General features: G+C 39.5%; 2 protein-coding genes across 2 annotated transcripts; one reads left to right on the forward strand and one right to left on the reverse strand.

The window, feature by feature from the left end:
- The first annotated feature begins 682 nt into the window (after positions 1 to 682).
- Positions 683 to 6609, forward strand: olfcu1 (olfactory receptor C family, u1). The gene is made up of 14 exons (XM_028572944.1): positions 683 to 770; positions 1396 to 1522; positions 1749 to 1909; positions 2147 to 2277; positions 2443 to 2595; positions 2684 to 2884; positions 3054 to 3323; positions 3468 to 3656; positions 3804 to 3934; positions 4106 to 4202; positions 4385 to 4508; positions 4662 to 5134; positions 5225 to 5305; positions 6253 to 6609. The coding sequence occupies exons 1-14, from the start codon at positions 683 to 685 to the stop codon at positions 6607 to 6609; spliced, it is 2583 nt and encodes an 860-aa protein (XP_028428745.1).
- A 5212-nt stretch (positions 6610 to 11821) lies between these two features.
- LOC114552278 (extracellular calcium-sensing receptor) lies at positions 11822 to 21443 on the reverse strand. Its single transcript, XM_028572945.1, has 10 exons — positions 21409 to 21443; positions 18372 to 18545; positions 17327 to 17615; positions 17147 to 17233; positions 16745 to 16936; positions 14825 to 15094; positions 14561 to 14764; positions 14274 to 14480; positions 12845 to 12968; positions 11822 to 12723 (listed from the first exon to the last, which is right to left on the reverse strand). The coding sequence occupies exons 1-10, from the start codon at positions 21441 to 21443 to the stop codon at positions 11822 to 11824; spliced, it is 2484 nt and encodes an 827-aa protein (XP_028428746.1).
- Between the last annotated feature and the right edge of the window lie 66 nt (positions 21444 to 21509).

Genomic DNA, 21509 nt, shown 5'->3' on the forward strand with positions numbered 1-21509 from the left:
TCACTAGGCTTCCTCCACTTTGCCGTTTAAACAAAGTGGAATAAACGTAAGTCCAAATCTACACAAAACCCGCAATCAATTAGTAAGCTGACATCAAATGTGGCATTTAGGAAACCTTTATTGCAACCTTGGCATGGTAAGATGTCCAGACTAGCAACATACATTTTCGTTCTTTGCCTACTGCTGCTCGCATCGTCAGCCAGGAAATATTGTTTTTACTAAAGCAGTATATGAAATCAGATGTATTACCTACCACCATTTACTTGTTTTGTGTTATTTAGCTAAGATATTTATAAAATATCTGGTCATGCCAGACGTAATTATTCCACTCATTTTTTAAACAATGCAATTATCTGTTTCAGCCACCAGGGGGGCAGTGCCACACAGCCAAACTCATGGGTCAGACCCATCTGGTAGCGAAGGAGGGCCGAGACTGAGAGCTACATGGAAAAATATGCACCAAACAAGCCACTTTGAAATTTAGCTGTTTCTATGAATACAAAAGTTGGGTAACCCCCCCTCCCTCTGGACAAATTTTTTTTTGGATGACCCTCCCCTTAACAAAGAATAAAAAGACATGACCCTCCCCTATTTTCCTCCTCTGTGCGCTGCACTCAAAGTTCAAAATATTTCAACTTTGACCTCGTTCCTGCTGACATTTTAAAGCGCAACCAATTCCAGGATGTTCCTGCGCTGCGCTCTGCCTCTTTGCTTTGAGCCATACCTCGCGGTTTTGCAGTGGATCATGTGCAAGAGGCTTAACGCACAAAGTGGACACCCAAAACCCAACAAATTAAATAGCTCTGCCTCTTTGCTTTGAGCCATACCTCTCGGTTTTGCAGTGGATCATGTGCAAGAAAGAGGCTTAACGCACAAAGTAGACACCCGAAACCCAACAAATGAAATCCTGTGTTTATTACAGTTTGTGATTAAATGTTTTGTTGTTAAAAATTGAATAATATATAATGTCAATAATATGGTCTGCTTGATGTGAGCCATTGTCCTCTCTCCTGCGCCATTGCTTTTCATTGTGATTGGTTTATCCAGCGATGACTCATATGACCTAAGAAATGATGCAGGCATCAGTTTTTATATAGTGTACTGCATTAGCGCTTCAGAGAATATGTTGGGGAACCATCTTCCCCAGTACACACAGTCTTAATGGGGTCAGTATGGACACTGCATTCTACCCTTGTAGGGGCTTCTACCTGCTTCTTTGGGCGTTATTTAGCCTTCTTTTTTCAGTGTTCTCTGATGTAAAGAAAAGGGAAGCACTAAGTTTAGAGAGAGGTGTGGTGAAAAAAGAAGATACTTTAACAGAGAGACTGAGTGGTTTGGGGATAGAGGGAGTGAGTGGTGCTGGTTCTACCTTACCTCAGTGTGTGAAACTGGCAGATAGTGAGCCTCTGGCCCTGCAGTTGGAAGGGGATGTTGTGATTGGGGGGCTTTTCCCTCTCCATTATGTGGCTCCTAAGCCACAGCACAGCTACCACAGCAAACCTCAGCTCACACCTTGCAGTGGGTAAGTGTGAGGATACTGTTGATATCTTGTATGGTCCCGCTTTAAAAAAATTTTTTTTTCATTTTTATTTTTTATTTTTTGAAATCACTGAAATAATTTCCTCTTGCTGTGATTGTATCTCTATATTGCGCTTACACTATTCTCATGCTTTTATATTGTGCTGTCATACTTTGTTTTGTTTCTCATGACGAAGAGACTATATTCAATTTTATTTAATTCTCTGCAGCTTTGACCACAGAGCCTTCCGCTGGATGATGGCCATGGTGTTTGCAGTGGAGGAAATTAACCGTAATTCAAGTCTGTTACCAGGTGTTAAACTAGGCTACCGGATTATGGACAGCTGTGACGATGTACACACCAGCCTGCAAGCTCTTTTGTCTTTAGTCAGTTACTCCAAAGCTGTGATGAGTGAGGTGAAACAAATGTCAGAAATGGAAACAAGATTAGATATGCCCAATGACAGGGGTACAAGATCAGAGAGGGTAAAGACAGGAGAAAACAAAAGAAAGAAAAGGATGCTGAGCACAGTGAAACATAGAGGCAGTGAAATTAGTGAAGCAATGCCTCACAGTCTTGAAAATAATGGAAAGCACATAAAGGGAAACGTAACAGAGGAGAAAATAGATACAAATACACAATCTCAAAGTTTGTCCTTATGTCTGGCTGATTCTCCTGTGCCTGCTGTGATCGGCCTTGCATCCTCTTCCCCTACAAGAGCTGTAGCTCAAACTCTTGGCCCTTTCGACCTCCCACTGGTAAGAAAGGAATGAAAAAGCAGACACATACACAGTACTATATTTTCACATAGGCTGTCCTTTCCACTACTTGTTTTAAAAAAAAAAATAACACAACAATGTTTGATACGGTTTTGTTTTCGGTATTTGTCTTATCTCAATACAATTAACTTTGTCTCCCAATAGGTGAGTTATTTTGCCACTTGTACCTGTCTTTCTGACAAGGATATGTACCCGTCATTCTTGCGGACTGTGCCGAGTGATTTCTTTCAAGTTAGAGGTCTTGTTCAGCTGGTTACCTTCTTAGGCTGGCTCTGGGTGGGCACAATAGGGACCACGGTGAGATAAGGACTTTTTTTTTTTACCCCATCAATTAGTCAGTTAACACAATAATGTGATTTACAAAACATTTCTCTATATATTTCAGGATGACTACAGTCAGTATGGCATCCAAGCATTTTCTAATCAGTTTAGACAACAAGGTGGGTGTCTGGCATTCCATCTGACTATCCCAACATCCCCCACAGCGGCTGAGATACAGGAGATGGCAGACACTCTGCAGAGTTCAACCGCACGGGTAGTGGTGGTCTTTGCCACGGAGGGACAGCTGCTGGATCTTCTCTTAGAGGTAAGCACTCTATATCTCTGTTAATGTATATGTATAGGCATAACATATGATATTGTATGCAGTATTTAAAGTAATAATATGATAATTAGGAGTGCCAAAAGATTGTTGGTGCTCATGGTCATTTGTTGGTTTTCTTATCAAATTTCTTTGGGTGTGCCATATTTTCCAGCTGGCTCAGAGAAATGTGACAGGGATCCAGTGGGTAGCTAGTGAAGCCTGGGTGACCGCTAGCCTGCTGACCTCTTCCCGCTTTCACCCTGTTCTAGAGGGCACGCTGGGCTTCTCCTTCCCTACAGTCAGGATCCCCGGCTTCAAAGAATTCCTGTTGAATGTCTACCCCTCTCCCAAACCTGGGATGACATTTGTCAACATGTTCTGGGAAGAGCTGTTTGGCTGCAGGCTAGAGTTTAAAGAAGACCACTCCAAAGAAAACCAAGCAGTGGATAACTTAATAGAATTGGATGCTTTTGGTTACAAAACAGACTCTCAAAACAATTCTGGGTACTTGGTCAGACCTATTGTAGGAAAAACAAGCATGGTCAAGGAGTCTGCTGATGAAAACTATAAAGGTGCTGCTGAAAAGCCTGTTTGCACTGGTTCAGAGGATCTGAGGTACACTAACAGCAGTTTTACGGATGTATCAGATGTATCCTATAATGTGTATAAAGCTGTATATGCCATCGCCCATGCTCTGCACACTTTATTGAACTGTGATTCTGCAGGACATAACAAGGGAATGTGTGATAATCACAAATCATTTACGTCTAGGCAGGTAAGTTGAACCACTAAAAATATCTTAATCAATTGTTTATTTGAATTAGGCTATGTAATTATTTTAATGTTTCCTTGGGTTCTTGTATCATTCTTTTGACCTGCTGTTCTCTTTTGTTCTTTGTTTTTTCTTCCTCCTTTCATACAGTTGCTGCATCATCTGAAGATAGTGAATTTTACCAACCAGTTTGAGGAGAAGGTATATTTTGACTCCAACGGAGAGCCGGTCCCTCTCTATGACATCATTAACTGGCAGAAGGATAGCAAGGGGATAATTAGGTGAAATATTATACTTTAATAGACAGGAATGCAACTGTGTTTAAAGATTCATGATTGCTACAATTTTGTATGTGTATTGTGGCTTTTTAAGCATTCATCTGAGCTATGATACATTCGTGTCACACATGTTTGGCCTAATTACATTTTAAAATAATTCCATGCTGTGTTTAGATTTATTAAAGTGGGAAGCTATGACGGTTCGGCTCCATTGAGAAGACAGTTGCAGATAGAGCAGAACACCATTGTGTGGACAAAAGGACAGTCACAGGTGGGTCATATGTCCCCTAAAACAATCTCATTAAAATGATTTAAGTTTTTTTACAGGATAGAACATTTGAAATTATTACCTGATTATTAAAATTGCTGTTCATTTTCTTCAGTAGAAAAACAAGCATCTATTCTGCAGCAAAGCAAATCTTGATGTGTAATTTTGCACCTATTTTTATTCAGGTGCCTGCATCTCAGTGTAGTGCTCCATGCTCCCCTGGCAGCAGGCAGGCCAGACGTCCAGGAGAGCCCCACTGCTGTTTTGATTGTTTGCCTTGTGCAGATGGACAGATCAGCAACCAGACTGGTAGCCCATACATGTTTTGTGTATTCATATATTTTCTAAGCAAAAGTCCATTAAAACCAGAAAAAAATGTTGTTGTTATTTGGAAGCAAACTGTTGTTGTGTAGAGTTTGTGTGTGTTTACACAGTGTGTATCTACTGTATGTGTCTCCAAAGGTTCCACTGAGTGCACAAAATGTCCTGAATACTACTGGTCAGACAAAGACAAGGTGAAATGCATAGCCGGAATCGAAGAATTCTTGTCTTTCCACGACACCATGGGCATCATCCTTGTCACCCTCACATTGCTGGGTGTCGTCATGACAACCATCATCACTGCTGTCTTCTACCGTTTCCGTTCCACACCGATCGTCAAGGCCAACAACTCAGAAATAAGTTTCTTCCTTCTCCTGTCACTCAAGCTCTGCTTCTTGTGTTCCCTTCTGTTCATTGGCCATCCATCTGTGTGGACATGCAGGCTCCGCCAGGCAGCATTCGGCATCAGCTTTGTCCTCTGTCTGTCCTGCCTCCTCGTTAAGACCATTGTGGTTCTCTTGGCCTTCCGGGCTAATGCACCTGGTTCCAGGGGTCTGAAGTTGTTTGGTCCCTCTCAACAGAAGATTCTGATCCTCTGCACTACAGCTCCTCAGGTGGGAGAGCTATTTTTAACTTTAAGTGTTGACTACTTTATTATTTTGTGTGTTTTTAAAGAATTGCTTATCTTTTCATCTTGTCCTCAGGTTTGTGTCTGTGCTGGTTGGGTTTTGGGCGCAACTCCCTTCCCATTCAAGAACCCAAACTATCAAGCCACGACTGGAAAAGTAAGAACTACAGCATACTATAATGTCTTTTGTGATACTACCATTAGGAGTCAGACATTCAAATCATACACATAGGGGCTTTAAAGGAACATGCTGACTTATTGGGACTTTAGCTTATTCACCGTATCCCCCAGAGTTAGATAAGTCCATAGATACCCTTCTCATCTCCGTGTGTGTCGTAACTCTGTCTGACGCCCCCCCCCGCTAGCCTCGCTTAGCACAGATCCCGGAAGTAACCGGCCCCATCTAGCCTACTGCTCCCAATAAGTGACAAAATAACGCCAACATTTTCCTATTTACATTTGTATAGCGTTTACAAATAACAAGTTGACATGAGACACAGCCATCTTCTAACCGTATACATAGTGGGAACATAATTCTCAGAATGCAAAGCACTGCTACTTGGGTGGAGTGATTTGCTCGCAGCAACTGAGCGAACTCCAGGCAAACTCTCTGCTCCTCACCACGGGGATTCTCAGGTGCTGCGAGCAAATCACTCCACCCAAGTAGCAGTGCTTCGCCTTCTGACAATATAGTCAGAGTATGTATATGGTTAGAAGATAGCTGTGTCTCATGTCACCTTGTTATTTGTACACGCTGTGACTATACAAATCACAACATGTAACTAGGAAAGTATTGGCGTTATTTTGTCACTTATTGGGAGCAGTAGACTAGAGCTCCAGGATCTGGGCTAAGCTAGGCTAGTGGTGGGTGCGCCAGACAGAGTTACGACACGCACGGAGATGAGAAGGGTATGTATGGACTTATCTAACTCTGGGGGATACGGTGAATAAGCTAAAGTCCCAATAAGTCGGCGTGTTCCTTTGATGTTTGTTATTGAAATTAGAAAGGAACCCAACATATTCACATAAATTATTATTTCACACCCTGATGCAAACTGTACTATATGTTTTAATTGATCTGTATATATTGTTGAACACACTTAGATTGTTGTGGAGTGTAAGGAACCATGGCCCCCTGGATTTTATCTGGTCCTGGGCTACATTGGTCTGCTGGCCTTCATATGCCTCCTCCTTGCGTTTCTCGGACGCAAACTACCTGATACCTTCAATGAGGCGAAGCTCATCACCTTCAGCATGCTGATCTTCTTGGCCGTCTGGATCTCTTTCATTCCAGCTTATGTTAGCTCTCCTGGGAAGTTCACTGTGGCCGTGGAAGTATTTGCTATATTAGTTTCCAGTTTTGGACTGTTACTTTGTATTTTTTTACCCAAATGTTATATAATATTATTGCAGCCTCAGATGAACATAAAGAAAGGCATGACTAGAAAATATTTTACATGAACTTAACATTTAAGTTGTTATAGGTGGTCATTTTACATTTTAAAATGCCACATTAAACCAGTTCCATGTTTTGAATTGTAGTACCGAACTGACTGAAAGTTTGCCTAATTACTGTAAATGAATATCACTGGAGTGTGTGAATACCTTTACCTGTTACTAGCATTGTTTGTCAACGGGGTGGTACAGGGCATTTGTTTTAAAGCGAGTTTACACCAAAGATCACAACAATACAAGTTTACACTTTAAACTACTTTTGTTTGTGTTGGCATTTTAAACTCCGGTGGATTTCTGAGGACTATGGTTAACAGCTCTTCAGATGTCAGCAAGGTAAATCCAGACAGCTAGCTAGACTATCTGTCCAATCTGAGTTTTCTGTTGCAAGACTAAAACAACCTTTGAACGAGCACATTTTCCACCAAAACAAGTTCCTTCCCGAGGCTATTTTGCAGCGACACCACAGCTTTGCCTGGTGCTTAGCGCGGACCATGACGATTGTGATAGGTTTAAAGAAATGCCAATAAACAAGAGCACGTTTTTCTCCCATCCCGGAATGCTGTGTGGACTAGCCAGACCCACTCTTCTTCTCTTTAGTGTTTCTGTCAGCTTCGTGTGGCGCAGCTCTGTGCTGCCTTTACGGGAAGGACGCCAGAGTATCATCTTCTATAAAATCTGTACTGCAGCGTCATAAATAGGTCAAACATTAACATAATTTATCTTTAATATGTCTATGAACATAGCTGTCGAACATTTTTCATTCAATGACATGATTTGGTGATTTTTGGCCTATATCTTATTTGATGTGGGGGGGGAGGTAAGGGACCTGAAAAATGGATAGGGGGCGCTTGTCCAGAAAAGGTTGAGAACCACTGCTGTTCAGTATCTCTTAAACTATAACCCTTTATCTGGGGAGAAGTTAATTTCTTCTATTAGATTCATAATAATAAGAAGTATTGGTGTTTTTATCCTCTCTATGCACTGAGCTTGTAAACTATTTTTTTCTGGGGCCATGACTGGTGCAGATACTCTGGAAGCTTAGTGATTTTAAACAGTGTCACAAAACCACTAGTCTGGATCAACAACGTTCTTTTTGTTCCGGCGATGTGTGTTGCCGTTGTCTAACACGTTTGTTTCTATGGACAAAATACACATGGCGATGCAGAGCAAATTACGTGTAACCATGTATACAGCTAATGTTTATAGCTCATGGTACTGTATTTTGTGTGTATGTGGCGTTTTCTTTTACGGGGTGCAAATGTTCCACCTAAAGAAGTTCCTTCCCGAGGCCATTTTGTAGAGCCACCGTCTTTGTGACCGGAGCGTAGCACCATGATTGTGATTGGTTTAAAGAAATGCAAACATCACAGTTTTTTTTCCTATCCTGTAATGTATCTGTGGTGTAGCCTGTTCTTACTCCACAGTGCTGTGGAGATAGGTCTGGTAATTTGAGACTACAAAACCACCAAAACACTTTTTTATAGAACCTTAGCAGTGGCATGGACCATTGCAGCAGACCAGGGGCCTCATGTATAAAAGATTGCGCAGCTTTCATACCAGAAGATGGCGTACAGCCAAAACTTGAAAAGTACCTACGCACAGAAATATTCACATGTATAAAACCGGTCGTACGGCAGGTCCTGCGCACCTTTCCTTTGTACATGACAATCCACGTGAAATTGAGCGCACATGAATGAGTGAGCGACCCCGCCTTGCCTCCTCCCATAAATGAATATGGAAATTACTAAAAATGTACGTATTTTAAGGGTTTTGGGAATAGGCGCACAAAAATGGCTCGCTAGCGCCCCCTAGAAAGTTAAGAAAATTGAGCCCCTGCAGTGCGTTTAACGTAGACTTACGAAACTTGGTAAATATGTAACATGTCAAGATGTACAAAAAATGTCATTAGAGCCATACCCTAAACCCAACAGGAAGTCCGCCATTTTGAATTGTTTGAAATTAGTGTGATTTTGGCCATTTCCACATGTCGTACTTTAACGAACTCCTCCTAGAGATTTCATCCGATCAACTTCAAACTCGGTCTGTGCCATCTTAAGATGTTAAAGATCAAAAGTTGTTAAAAGAAAAACTTTTCGTCATAGGGCGTGGCCGTGGCAGGGCGGCCATTTTGTGCGTTTCGCTGCCGAAATAGGAAGTGGGTGTAACTTGAGTCTACGTTGTCCGATTACCTCAAAACTTTTCAGGATTCATAAGAGTCCAACCCTGAGGACAAATAACAGCCGATATTTACTTAAAGTCATAGCGCCCCCTAGTGGCAACAGGAAGAAGCCTAAAAGTCAAGGTGCTATACTTTAACAAACTCCTCCTAGAGATTTCATCCGATGGACTTCAAACTTGGTCTGTACCATCCCAACACCTTAACAATGAAAAGTTATTAAAAGAAAAACTTTTCGTTAGACGGTGTGGGCGTGGCGTGGCGGCCATTTTGAGTATTTTCTAAGTGGATTTATCATTTATTAACTCATGTTTAACAGAGATTAAGTAGCCTGCGAATTAAACAGTTGGTAGTGTGAAAGATGTGAAACAATTTCCACATAATATGATAAAACTGTTATGGAGTATCAGCGGATATAATTATGTTTTTTCATAGACAACGTCACAGACGTATGCCAGTAACTGTAGTGGAAACTTTATTTTGTAATGTTTAGTGATTTTCGGCACTTTTAAGTTAAAATTCTCCACGTTACAGAGCCAGAAAAGACTTTGTGGACAGCCCGCACATTCTCACGACTGCTCAACAGTTTGCGTGACGGCCCGCACATTCTCACGTGAAGTAAATTTTTTATACATCACAAAGTGTCCGTGAAAAGCTTTTCCTGCGTACGCAACGTTTATACATGAGAATACAGAGCTAATGTCTAATAATTGCTAGAATGTAATAAACTTCTACAAGGAAACAAATCTATCCAGCTGCCTGCCTGTCAGCTCTGATAAGAATGCATGCTAAAAGTATGCTATTTTAATTATATTTAGAACAATATTTTTAGATAATATCGGATCACAACAGCCCATAATACAATCATCATTAATTAACAGTTTGGTATACAAAGCTGACATTTTAACTTCAGGCAGTCCCACCTTTAATCATGATCATCTTTGTGCACAATTGTGCATCTTTTTTTCTGGTCATTGCCCTGTTGCTTGTGTCCCTGTGTTGTGTGATTGTGCCCCATGCTCCTCCGTCCGTGTGCATTTCAACATCACGATCTAAAAGCCATGTTTATTTATTTATGGAAACCTGGGTTTCTCTACAAATAGTTGAGTAATAACTGAAAATAAGTACACATATTTGTCTGACCATATTTAGCACATAGTATTTTGCAAATATCATAGTCTTTTGAATTGAATTTGAATTTGTTTATTTTGCATAATAAAATCAAAACAACAGTAACACAAGAAAACAATTTAAAATAAATATTGTGCAGGTGAGATTAAGAAAACCCCTAGGGGCTTATAGAAATGACTGAAATGTAGTGTTGTGCTCCCCTGTTTCTAATAGAGAATTGACAGAGCCTAGAATGGAACATTGAAAGATGTAAGTATTTGGCATGTCTTGTATTATAACTGTGTACGTCAGCATTAGACTGGAAAAATACAACACAAGACATCGAAAGGGAAGCTGCTAGTGCAACATTTTTAAAATAAAAACATAAGTTTGTTACTTATTCTTATTAAACATTGATAGAATCTTGAGCTCTTTAAAGAGAGGGGCTGAATTTTCAGTCCTGCTGCTAAATGTGGCAATTCTGCAAAATTTCTTTTGCAAAGTATATAGGTAGTCAAGGTAAGTAGCCCCCCTAATAATTTTGCAATACATGGGCTATGGATGAATTAGGCTATAATAAAGAGTAAGTAAACATTTCTGATGAACCAAACTTCGAAATTTGCCGATGATGCCAATGGATTTAGAAATCTTACTGCAAACAAAATAAATATGCTTCTTCCAGCTTAGACTATCATATATCAGGATTCCAAGAAAATTTGTAGATGAATCCTGGGTAATTGAATCATTTCCAATTTCAATGTAAACTTTTCTATTTTTTTATGTAAATGTGATGGTTATTTTTTTAACGTTAAGGTATAATCTGTTTAAGTGAAACCATTTGGAAATCTTTCCTAAATCAGAATTTGCTTTTGCCATGAGGACAGAAAAATCTGAATGGTAAAACAATAAATTGGTATCATCAGCAAAAATGATTGGAAACAAGAAGGATACTGCTGCAGACAAGTCATTTATATAATTTAGGAACAGAAGTGGTCCTAGAATAAATCCCTGTGGGACCCAACATATTATATATAGTGGCTCTATCAGATGTCCATCCATTGATATTAACAAACTGTTTGTAATTATGAATATAATTGCAAAACCATGTATAATGGATTCCAGCAAATCTATAGTGTAAGAGGTTTTGGAGTAAGATATCATGATTAACTGTATGAAAAGCTTTGGATAAATCAAGAAATATTCCTAAGGCATATTTATTGTCATTTAATGCAGTATGAATTTTGTCAACCAGTTGAAGCACAGCCATTTCTGTAGAATTATTTTTCCTAAATCCATATTGATGTTCATACAGGATGTTGCACTTCTGCAGATGTTTCATAATTCTATTATAAACCAACTTTTTCCAAAATCTTGGAGAAACATGGAAGTACAAAACTAGGATGGTAATTATTAAATGAAATTCGGTCTCCAGATTCAAGTACAGGAACGACTTTAGCAATTTTAAATTAATTTGATATTATTCCAGTTTCTAAAGATTTAGTATAAATAGAAGTCATTGGCTTAATAATTGAGGACAGTTCAACAGTTAAGTTTGGGACAGTTGAATACATTTTTATTTAATTATAATTGATTTCCTTGTATAGTGTGTACAATTATAAACTCATTGAACTTGGATCAATCCAAAATAAAGCTCATGGGTATAGCAGGGTAGAAGATCAGCAGAACGTCTTTTCCAAACAAACTCAGCCTCACAAAGTCACCACTAAATATCTTTATTTCTTCAAAATACACATTAAAGTGACATGCTCCTTGGAATTATACTTATTTATTCTTGTGTACACTGTACTATAGTTGCAATGCTGAATTATTAGTTGTATACAACTATCTAGTCAATACAAATGTGACAATATTCATAATTTGCCAAAATTTTAAAATAACATTGAATAGAATATTTAAAGGTTATCTTATATGTTACTTCTTTTCTTTTCCCATTAGGTGCTGTTTTGTATTCTTTTCTGGCTTCAGTAAAATAATGTAACATTTTGGAGCAAACAGGCAGAACAACAAGCCAAAGCTAGAAGCCAGAATGGCAAATGACTCCACTGAATCTGCATAAATTCCAGGAGAGCTGATATAAGCAGGGATAAATGCTAGCCACACAGCACAGAAGATCAGAATGCTAAAAGTGATGAACTTGGCCTCATTGAATTTGCCAGGCAACCTACGGGCCAGAAAAGCCAGTACAAAGCACAGACAGGCCTGTAGACCAATATATCCCAGAACACACCAGAATGCAAGGCTGGAGCCCACACTGCACTCCAGTATGATCTTTGAGCGTTCATATTGTGTATTTCGGGATGGAAAAGGTGGAGCATTAATGAGCCAGGCAGCACAGATAACCACTTGAATTAGAGTGCAACTGAAGATAATGGCCCTCTGCTGATTGGGCCCCAGCCACTTCATGATGTTGTCCCCTGGCCTGGTGGCAGTGAAAGCAGCCAACACCACCAGGGTCTTCCCCAGGATGCAAGAGATGCAAAGTGAAAATGTGATGCTAAAGGCAGTGTGGCGCAGCATGCAGGACCAAGTTGTTGGCTCTCCAATGAACACCAGGGAACACAGGAAACACAGAGTCAAAGCGAACAGGATGAAAAAGCTGAGTTCAGAGTTATTCACACGGACGATGGCTGTGTTTCTATGGTAGAAAAATACTGCAAAGACAACTATAGTGAGGCAAGCACCCATCACAGAGATCACTGTCAGGGCTAAACCTACGGAATCATAGGCCAAGAACTCCACCTTCTTGGGGATGCAGGCTGTTCTGTCGTTGTTTGACCAGAAGTCCTCAGGACAAAATGTGCAATCTATTGAATCTAAGGGGAATGGGGTCAAAAAAAGAGCAGCTCAAAACATTTGGTATTCAATTATTATCTGAAGTTAATAGAATATGAGATTTGAATTGTTATGATTTGTATTGCTTGGTTTTAAGCTCACTTGTCTCATTGCTAATTTTGCCACTGTCACATGGTACACAGTCAAAGCAGCAGACAGGCTCCCCACGACGGACAGCCTTCCTGGACCCTGGAAGACAGCTGGTACTGCATACAGACACCAGCACCTAGGGAGGAGATAATGGCTTTCAGCTCTGCAGTGTATAAGGAGTTTGCTAAAATTATTATGTTAATTCCTGTTAGTACAATTTCCAAAAAGCCATTTTAAAGCAAAACCACCAATATTTGCTGGTTCCAGATTTTTCGAATGTGAAAATGCAGCTTTTCTCTGTTAAGCATCACTGTAAATTGAATCTCTTTGCATTTTGTACACTTCGTTGAAAATAACAAGCAATTTGCAGACGTCACTTTAGACTCTTGCAATTTATGTCACAAAGTGTAGGCAGGCAGCTGGTGTTTTTGCATATGTTTATTGTAAATAGTCTTGAGTGTGGTGTTTTTCTTTGGGTTGTTTTGTTTTCTTTGCTTGCCTGGCAAAGACACTGAGGACCCCAATTGCACCTGAGGCGCATCTCTTAATCAAGGGAGAGGCGTAGAATTGACACAAGGACACTCTCAACCACACCTGAAGTGCATCTCCTAATCAGGGGAGAGAGGTGAGGTGGGAGCTACATGTGTTCTGGGGCTGAGAGCAAGAGAGATTCAGATGTAGAAGACTTGTGGTGTGTCTAATAAAATAAACTGTACTTTTGCTGCTGCTATTGAAATTGACTCATATAAAGACAATTTTAAAATCAAATCAAACGTGTGTGGGCGTGTGTATCAAGCCTGGGATTTAAAGGACCTTAATGTCTACTTTGTGACATTTATGATAGCATTTTTCTAGTTTCTGGCATTTTATAAATGGAAAGAAAACAGTGGACAGGTATAGCTGTAATTGGCAAAATGAGGACTTGGTTATTTTCAATAACCTATTTAAAAATTTGAAGTTATATTCAGTATTTTTTTTACAATAGCTCAATGATCCATTTAACATCATCAAGTGGAAACAATTGACCGTGGCTTGAAAAATGTGGTAAAAATAATAAATGGTTAAAATATGCTCACATTAAGTTTCAGTATTTAATTTGGTTGAAAAAAAGTACTCCAAGATAGCAGCCTTTGTTTGTGTTGTAAATGCAACTCTTCATTTTCATGCAATCAGCATTGTACTTAATTTTATTTCATTAATTTTTATTATAGAAGAATTCCACCGCAAGGAATACAACAGGAAGCATTAGATCACCATAAATGCCATGCTGTATGGCGTGCTTTGAATCTGTTGACTGTATGAATGCGAAGGAACTCACATCAGATCCAGCTATTCCTGCCAACCTGACTTACCTCCACCTCAACCTACAGAACTTCAACAGTTGGCATCTGATGAAGGTAAAAACACAGTGTGAGCAGCTTGCCTCACTCTGATGCCCTGCCCACATTATCCTGTCCTCCTGGATCACCAGCTCCTCTCCGCCAGGCTTGGTTCCATCAAACAACCCCACGGTGACAAATTCAATGTTCCCGCCTGTGCCTCTCTGCCAGTTGAGGATATCATAATAGGGTATGGAGTCACCCTTCAGGTCAAAGTTCACCTCCTCCCCGGCAATGTTGAATGTCACTTCCTGGATATAATGCTGGAGCTTGGAAACCAATAGATCATATACAATGCTCAATAAAACAATATTTACAGTGCAATAACAGCATAAAAAAAGAAATATACCTGCCAGGGGTGTATGGTGTTGCTTTGAGCACATGAGTTGTTTTGAAAGGGGCCACTGCCTGGGTGACAGAGAAGAAGGTTGTGCAAGGAATGAGCAATTGCATATACAGCCTTATACACATTATAGGCCACTCTTGGGCTGGATGTGTTCATGTAGGCTGAATGCTGCTTCAACAGGGACTCCTGCCCTGAGCAGGGAGGCAACTGGGAGCCGGGTGACAGTGAAGGATTGCAACCATACAGGGCCTCCCAAAGCTCCTCAACCAGAACATTATTGGGATACGTCTGAGGGTTGACTTTCTGCAGATAGTCACTGAGTCTGGAGATATGACCTTTTCTGATTCCAAACCCGATGGTGCCTCCTAGGTAGGGATAATACTCGCTCCCTGTAAAGACAGATGCTGTGACCCAGGCCTCACTAGCCACCCACTGGATTCCAGTGATGTTCTGTTTCATATAGTCCCTCAAGAAAGGTGTCATCTCCCCCTCGGCTGAAAATACCACCACCACTTTTGCCGAAGAGCTACGCATCACCTTTATCAAGAGGCAGATGATGAAGCAGGAAAGAGTTTCACAACAAAGGGAAAAGGAAGAAAAAAGTAGGTTAAAACTAAGTGACATTGATCAAGACTCATAGGTACATGATGTGAATTAATTGCTATTTTTTAAGTCACTATATGTATAGTCTGGATCAACGGAAGTACATTTCCAGGATAATTGCCTGACATCCGGCGCTTGGCTCACGCGCCGGATGTCTTCTGCTCAGTGTGTTGCCGTTCTCAAAATCCCTTTGCTTCGGGAAAAAACAACAATCCTCGAGCTAGCAAGCTACATGCTAAAAATGGTAAGTTCTGAAAATTGAAAATTTGGATCGTGCAACAAGTTAGATCTGCATGGTTGTTTTGGGGGAAAATGACACCAGTATTAGGGCTGGGCGATAAAACGATAACGATATGTATTGCGATCAATAGAGAATATCAATAAAAAATGCGGTCAATAAAACGTTCAATAACTTGTTTTTCTTCATCAGAAGAAACCAGAGGTTGTGAATCAAGTTTGGTTGCATGAACAAAGGCCCTCACTCTCTGGCAACCTAGCAACGTGGGGAGTGACACTCTAACAGCCAATCATGTAACAGTATCATGTTTGGTTGCGCCACATCGCTGTCTCGTGTTCTTCAATAACAGAACCGGCGTGGAGCGGAAAGTGAGTGCTGCAGCGAACGATGAAATTGTTGATAAAACAAAAGTCAGTATGGCAGTTTTGGGGATTTTATAAGTCTGACCGTAGTCAGACCAATGTCGTCAGACCGTCGTCCCCACCAACACTGGTACTACCACAAACTTGTTTTACCACTTTAGCCGCGCTCACACAGCCGTATTCGCCATCAACGTCCAACAACATCTGCAGCTGCAACACGGCACAAGCAGCAGACCACCATGGAGAGGTACTCTGCATCAGCGCCTTACTAAACGCTACAAGCAGCAGACCACCATGGAGAGGTACTCTGCATCAGCGCCTTACTAAACGCTACAAGCAGCAGACCGCCATGGAGAGGTACTCTGCATCAGCGCCTTACTAAACGCTACAAAGAAATAACGGAGGCAGACATGCTGAGCACTGTCCAGAAGCCAGGTTACCAACCTAGCACTAAACCTGCAGAAAATAGCTCCTTCTCAGGTTTCTTATATTTAGCTAACACTTTGCACTATTTTATGACACTTTATTAAGCATTTCTTACTTATTCTTTAATTTTGCACCTTAATGTTAAGAGATAATTGTTAAGTGTTCATTGTGATTTTAGACCATTTTAATTATTTGAGTGTTTTCCATGGTTGTGTTGACATTTCTGCTTTTATAACTGAGGGGATTATAATCAGAGCAGGGTTAAGTTTAAAATAAAAATGTTTAAATTTAATATATTTTTCTCCTGGTCCTTATTTTAAATAGGTCATAAAAATATCAATAATTATCGATATCGACCGATATGAAAAACTTATATCGTGATACAGTTTTCAACCATATCGCCCAGCCCTAACCAGTATTGTTAAATTTGTATGACAAAATAAAAAATTTTAAAAAGCAGGATGGCACTGATGTGTGATCAGACATTGTAAAAAAAGTCTTGAGGTAATTAAAAACTCTAATGCTATTAAACTTAACTCAGTGTATCTTTGCATCTACCTGCATGATCTCCAGAGCCCTCTTGTGATTGTAGAGCAGAGGGATAATTTCTAGGTACGCTACACACACTTTGGTACCCTGTAATTCCCTCAGTAAACCTTGCACAGCGAAGCGCCCATATTCATGGTCCCCTCGCACCAGCCCCACCCAAGTCCAGTTGAAGCGTAGCAGCAGCTGAGCAATGGCTTTCACCTGGGTTCAACAGAAAAGTGTGCCAATTTACTTGATCTCAAAACACAGACATTAAAAAAAGGTTAACTGACATAATTGTATTTGTATGTTTAATAAATATTTGCTCTTGTACCACTGCCAGACAACACATACATATATGACAATTTCAAAAAATTGATTTTTAGACTGAAAGATTATCAACACCTTTTTGATCTGATGCCAAACTCTCACCTGATAGTCATCATTAGGTATTACTCTGAAGAAGGTGGGATATTGTCTTCTGTCAGTGAGACACGCACATGAAGAAAAGTAGCTGATCTGTGTAAAGAAGAGAAAAAGTACAGTAAAACAGATTATAGGGTAACATGCTAATGTTTTGGGGGGATTACAGAGGAAAAGAGTCATCATTACCATAGGGATTCTGAATGGCTGCAGGATTCTTGACACCACGATAGACTGAGCAGAACCAGATTCCCCAATCACAGCGAGGAGTGGAGAGGCACCGCTGCACACGGGAGCGTCATCCTCACTCAGCCCATTCAACATAGCCACAGCAGCCCTCTGACCAGTCAGTGGATATGCACATGAATCAAAGATTTTGTACCCAATGGTGTAATTGGGCAATAGCTCCGCACTCTGATTTATCTCCTCCACTGCCAGCCTCAAAGTCTGAGCCCAGCGGAAAGCCCTGGGATCAAAGCTGTAGCCCAGCAGACACAGATTCACACACCACACACACACACACACACACACACATTGAACCCAGCAGGTGTGAAGAAAAGGTTAATTTAAAGGTAGAGAAAAAGTTTTAATTTGAAGTAACTGAACAGTTTTGTTTTTGCTTTGTCCATATTTTCTTATCCTTTGTATGTAATATGTAACCAAAATATTTCTTTGGTAATGCTTTATTGTACAGGCGATTTTTGTTGTTGTAATTTCCTAATGATTTTCAAGATGTTATCTTGAAAACCTATGCAATTTGAAAAAAATAGATTCAACCATTACACTTCCAAGTCATTAATTCAAATTATTTGCTTTTGTAATATAGACCAAATTCCCATTTTCCAAATATAAATAGTACCAAATTACATAGTTCTCTCCAGGAAACTTCTAGAGAATTATTTGTAAAATTATTAAGGACTTACCATAAAATAAAGCATTACTGTGACTTTTTGTGTGTCTCTCTCTCTCTGGAACTGTATTTTCTCAAGCCTAAATCGCTAACTTAAACTCAAAATGCAATTCAGTGCAAGCCATCACTGTAGCCTATATGCTAATGTTTTCTTACATGTCAGGCTAAACCTTTACTGTATAATAATGTAGAATCTGGTAAATACAAATATATGCTGAACAATCCATGCACAACAATAGTTGTAGAAAAAAACATGTTTGTTCTACAAAATCAGACATCATTTAATTGGAAAAAGTTCTCCCACTATGATTTCCACAAACTCACCCATTGCACTTCACTGGCGGTGGTCTGTAGGTGCAGTTGAAGTCTGGCATCTCCTGGTTATAGTGAAGGGGGAAGATCCCCCCAATAACAAAGTCACCCTTACTCACAAAGCCTGGCTGAAAGCTGTTTCGAAGTGTGCACACTTTGGTTGCAGATGGTGGTGGAGAGGTGAAGCTGGAAATTGGGATATACTTTATAGTGAGGACACAGAGAGAGTAAAGCAAGGGAAATAACACAAATGGAGTCATATTGTTCACACATTCCCAAAGAGAGAGTGAGCAAGGAATTAGACAAGTTATATAAAGGCTGTGACCTTCCCATATGTGCATCTTTTTAATGACAGGGTGACACTGGATTGGATATCAGCAGGCTCACCTCACCACTCTGATTGCCAACTGAAATTGCTCCCAATGGTCAGGCAAGCACTTTGCATGCACCCCCCCCCCACACACACACACACTTGTCAACATTACCAACAGTGGACTAAAAGTCTACACCAACCAAGTGTGGACTTAAAAAAAGAAGGTAATTTTTATATAATATAACTGGAACAGTGTTTTTTAATTTCATTTAAATAAATTGCCAAGTAGTGGAGACTTGCATCCTTTAGCGATGACTACATATCAAAGAGGGGACGTCTGTATACTGCAGTGGAACTGTCTGTACCCATTATTTCAATTAATGACCGTTTGTTTACAGCAAAGACTTTGTTTCATTCAAAAATGATAATCCAACTTTATTTTATCAATATTCAAACATCTCTCTGGTACACAAATGTTACGAAAATTATGGCCACTTTTAATGAAAATAAGTTTTACTTGCAAATCAAAAGTAACTTGGCTGCATGCATTAATGTCAAGGACTACAGTATTAGCAACATAATTGATTTTGTCTAGGCAACATTTATATAAAATATATTCTTAAAGTTACATTTAAAAGATTGATTACACCAGTGCACTTATTTAATTGTAGGTCATTTTTATGACCTGTGTGTAATGCTGAAGTTTGCATTTTAAAGAGGGCTCCCTTCATACTGTGAATTGTATGTTGTATTTGCTCTTTATAACTTCATAAACATTTTAATAAAAAACATTTCCCAATCTTAGGGAGGTTGCAAATCATGTTTAAACTACACTGTTGTTGCAGGTCGGAGTTGAACCCAGGCTCACTGCGTCGAGGAATAAACCTCTATATATGGGCACCCACTCTACCAACTGAGCTATCCGGGCGCCCAGGTCATTGATTTTAAACTTAATCATGAATATAGCAAGGTAAAATAAAAGATACTGATTTATTCTATTTTTAAAAAGGATAATTTCCCACACACGCTTGCATGATTGCGCGTTTGCACACGCACACACACACACACACACACACACACACACACACACACACACACACACACACACACACACACACACACACTCTATCAGTCTACACCAACCAAGTGTGGAATTAAAAAATAAGGTATTTTTTCTAAAATACTACTGCAACAGTGCTTTTTAATATTTTTTTTTTAAATAAATTGCCAAGTAGTGGGGACTTGCATCCTTGAGCGACGTCTACATATCAAAGACGGGACGTCTGTATACTGCAGTGGAACTGTCTGTACCCATTATTTCAATGAATGAGTGTTTGTTTACAGCAAAGACTTTCTTTGTTTTGTTCAAAAATGATAATTCAACTTTATTTCATCAATATTCAAACTTTTCTCTGGTACACCGAAAATTATGGCCACTTTAAATGAAAATAAATGCTTTACTTGCAAATCAAGCATTAATATCAAGGACTGCTGTATTAGCAAAAATAATTGATTTTATCTAGGCTTCCATTATATAAATTATATTCTTAAAGTTACATTTAAAAGATTGATTACACCAGTGCACTTATTTAATTGTAGGTCATTTTTATGACCTGTGTGTAACGCTGAAGTTTGCATTTTAAAGAGGGCTCCCTTCATACTGTGAATTGTATGTTGTATTTGCTCTTTATAACTTCATAAACATTTTAATAAAAAACATTTCCCAATCTTAGGGAGGTTGCAAATCATGTTTAAACTACACTGTTGTTGCAGGTCGGAGTTGAACCCGGGCTCACTGCGTCGAGGAATAAACCTCTATATATGGGCACCCACTCTACCAACTGAGCTATCCGGGCGCCCAGGTCATTGATTTTAAACTTAATCATGAATATAGCAAGGTCAAATACTTTACAACTAACTTTATAAACATTTTAACAAAAAACATTGCCCAATAGTAGGCAGGTTGTGAATCATGCTTTAACTACACTGTGTTGTGGGGTTGGGGTTGGGGGGGTCCTGTAGGTGTATTTAAACTCATGTTGGAGGCATTAAGTTTAACTGACCCATCAGTGTAAACAAAGATATTGTGAGTGGCGTAAACACATATGCACCTCAGCACAAACTGAAGACAATGTCTTCGATGACATACAAATATACCTTTTATCTCCTATTCAGTAACTGCAGATCAACATAGGGACTTACATTTTTGTTTAGAGGCAGAGAAATGCAACTTTCAATGAGGTCTTCTGTGTGATAATTTTTTTATCTATTTATTTTTTTTATTTTCATCCCACCCCAGGAAAGGGTTTGATGACACAACTACTGTAACTGGGTGATTAGATTAGATGATTAGATTAGATTTTTTTATTGATCCCAAAAAAGTGGGAAATAATGGTGTTGCAGCAGCAAAAATATCAGACACACAGCACACATAAGAGTATACATTAAATAATAGGATGACAATATACATTAAATAATAATTGAATACTACACGAGCAATATTTAAAATATATACAGTTTGGAAATAAAATGTACAACTGATTCAACAGATATAGATAAAGTTAATGTACATGTTGGGGGGTAAAAATGTACAACTGTTTCCCTAGTAATGATAGGATGTAAATACACCTATTGTGCAAGGTTGTGCAAGGTGCAAAGGTGGGTGGTACCCTTAGATGTATGTTTGCTAATTATATAAATCAGCTGCCTGAAACATCATATTCCTTTGTATGTTACCAGACAGGGTAGATGCTTCTTCTATATTCAGCCATGGCAATGCTGGCTGCAAAGCATATTATGTTCCTTTTTCTCTTTGGAGTCAAACCCACCCCAGCTGC

Source organism: Perca flavescens, chromosome 3 (assembly GCF_004354835.1).
Source record: "Perca flavescens isolate YP-PL-M2 chromosome 3, PFLA_1.0, whole genome shotgun sequence".
Lineage (NCBI taxonomy): Eukaryota > Metazoa > Chordata > Actinopteri > Perciformes > Percidae > Perca > Perca flavescens.

Coding starts and splice junctions, on each gene's coding strand:
- olfcu1 (XM_028572944.1), top strand. CDS start 683: ATGTTCCTGCGCTGCGCTCTGCCTCTTTGCTTTGAGCCATACCTCGCG. Junction 2,278..2,442: donor GCCCTTTCGACCTCCCACTG/GTAAGAAAGGAA, acceptor GTCTCCCAATAG/GTGAGTTATTTTGCCACTTG. Junction 5,306..6,252: donor ATCAAGCCACGACTGGAAAA/GTAAGAACTACA, acceptor GAACACACTTAG/ATTGTTGTGGAGTGTAAGGA.
- LOC114552278 (XM_028572945.1), bottom strand. CDS start 21,443: ATGGCTGAATATAGAAGAAGCATCTACCCTGTCTG. Junction 17,616..18,371: donor CCGCCAGTGAAGTGCAATGG/GTGAGTTTGTGG, acceptor GCTGGGCTACAG/CTTTGATCCCAGGGCTTTCC. Junction 17,234..17,326: donor AGCCATTCAGAATCCCTATG/GTAATGATGACT, acceptor TTCTTTACACAG/ATCAGCTACTTTTCTTCATG.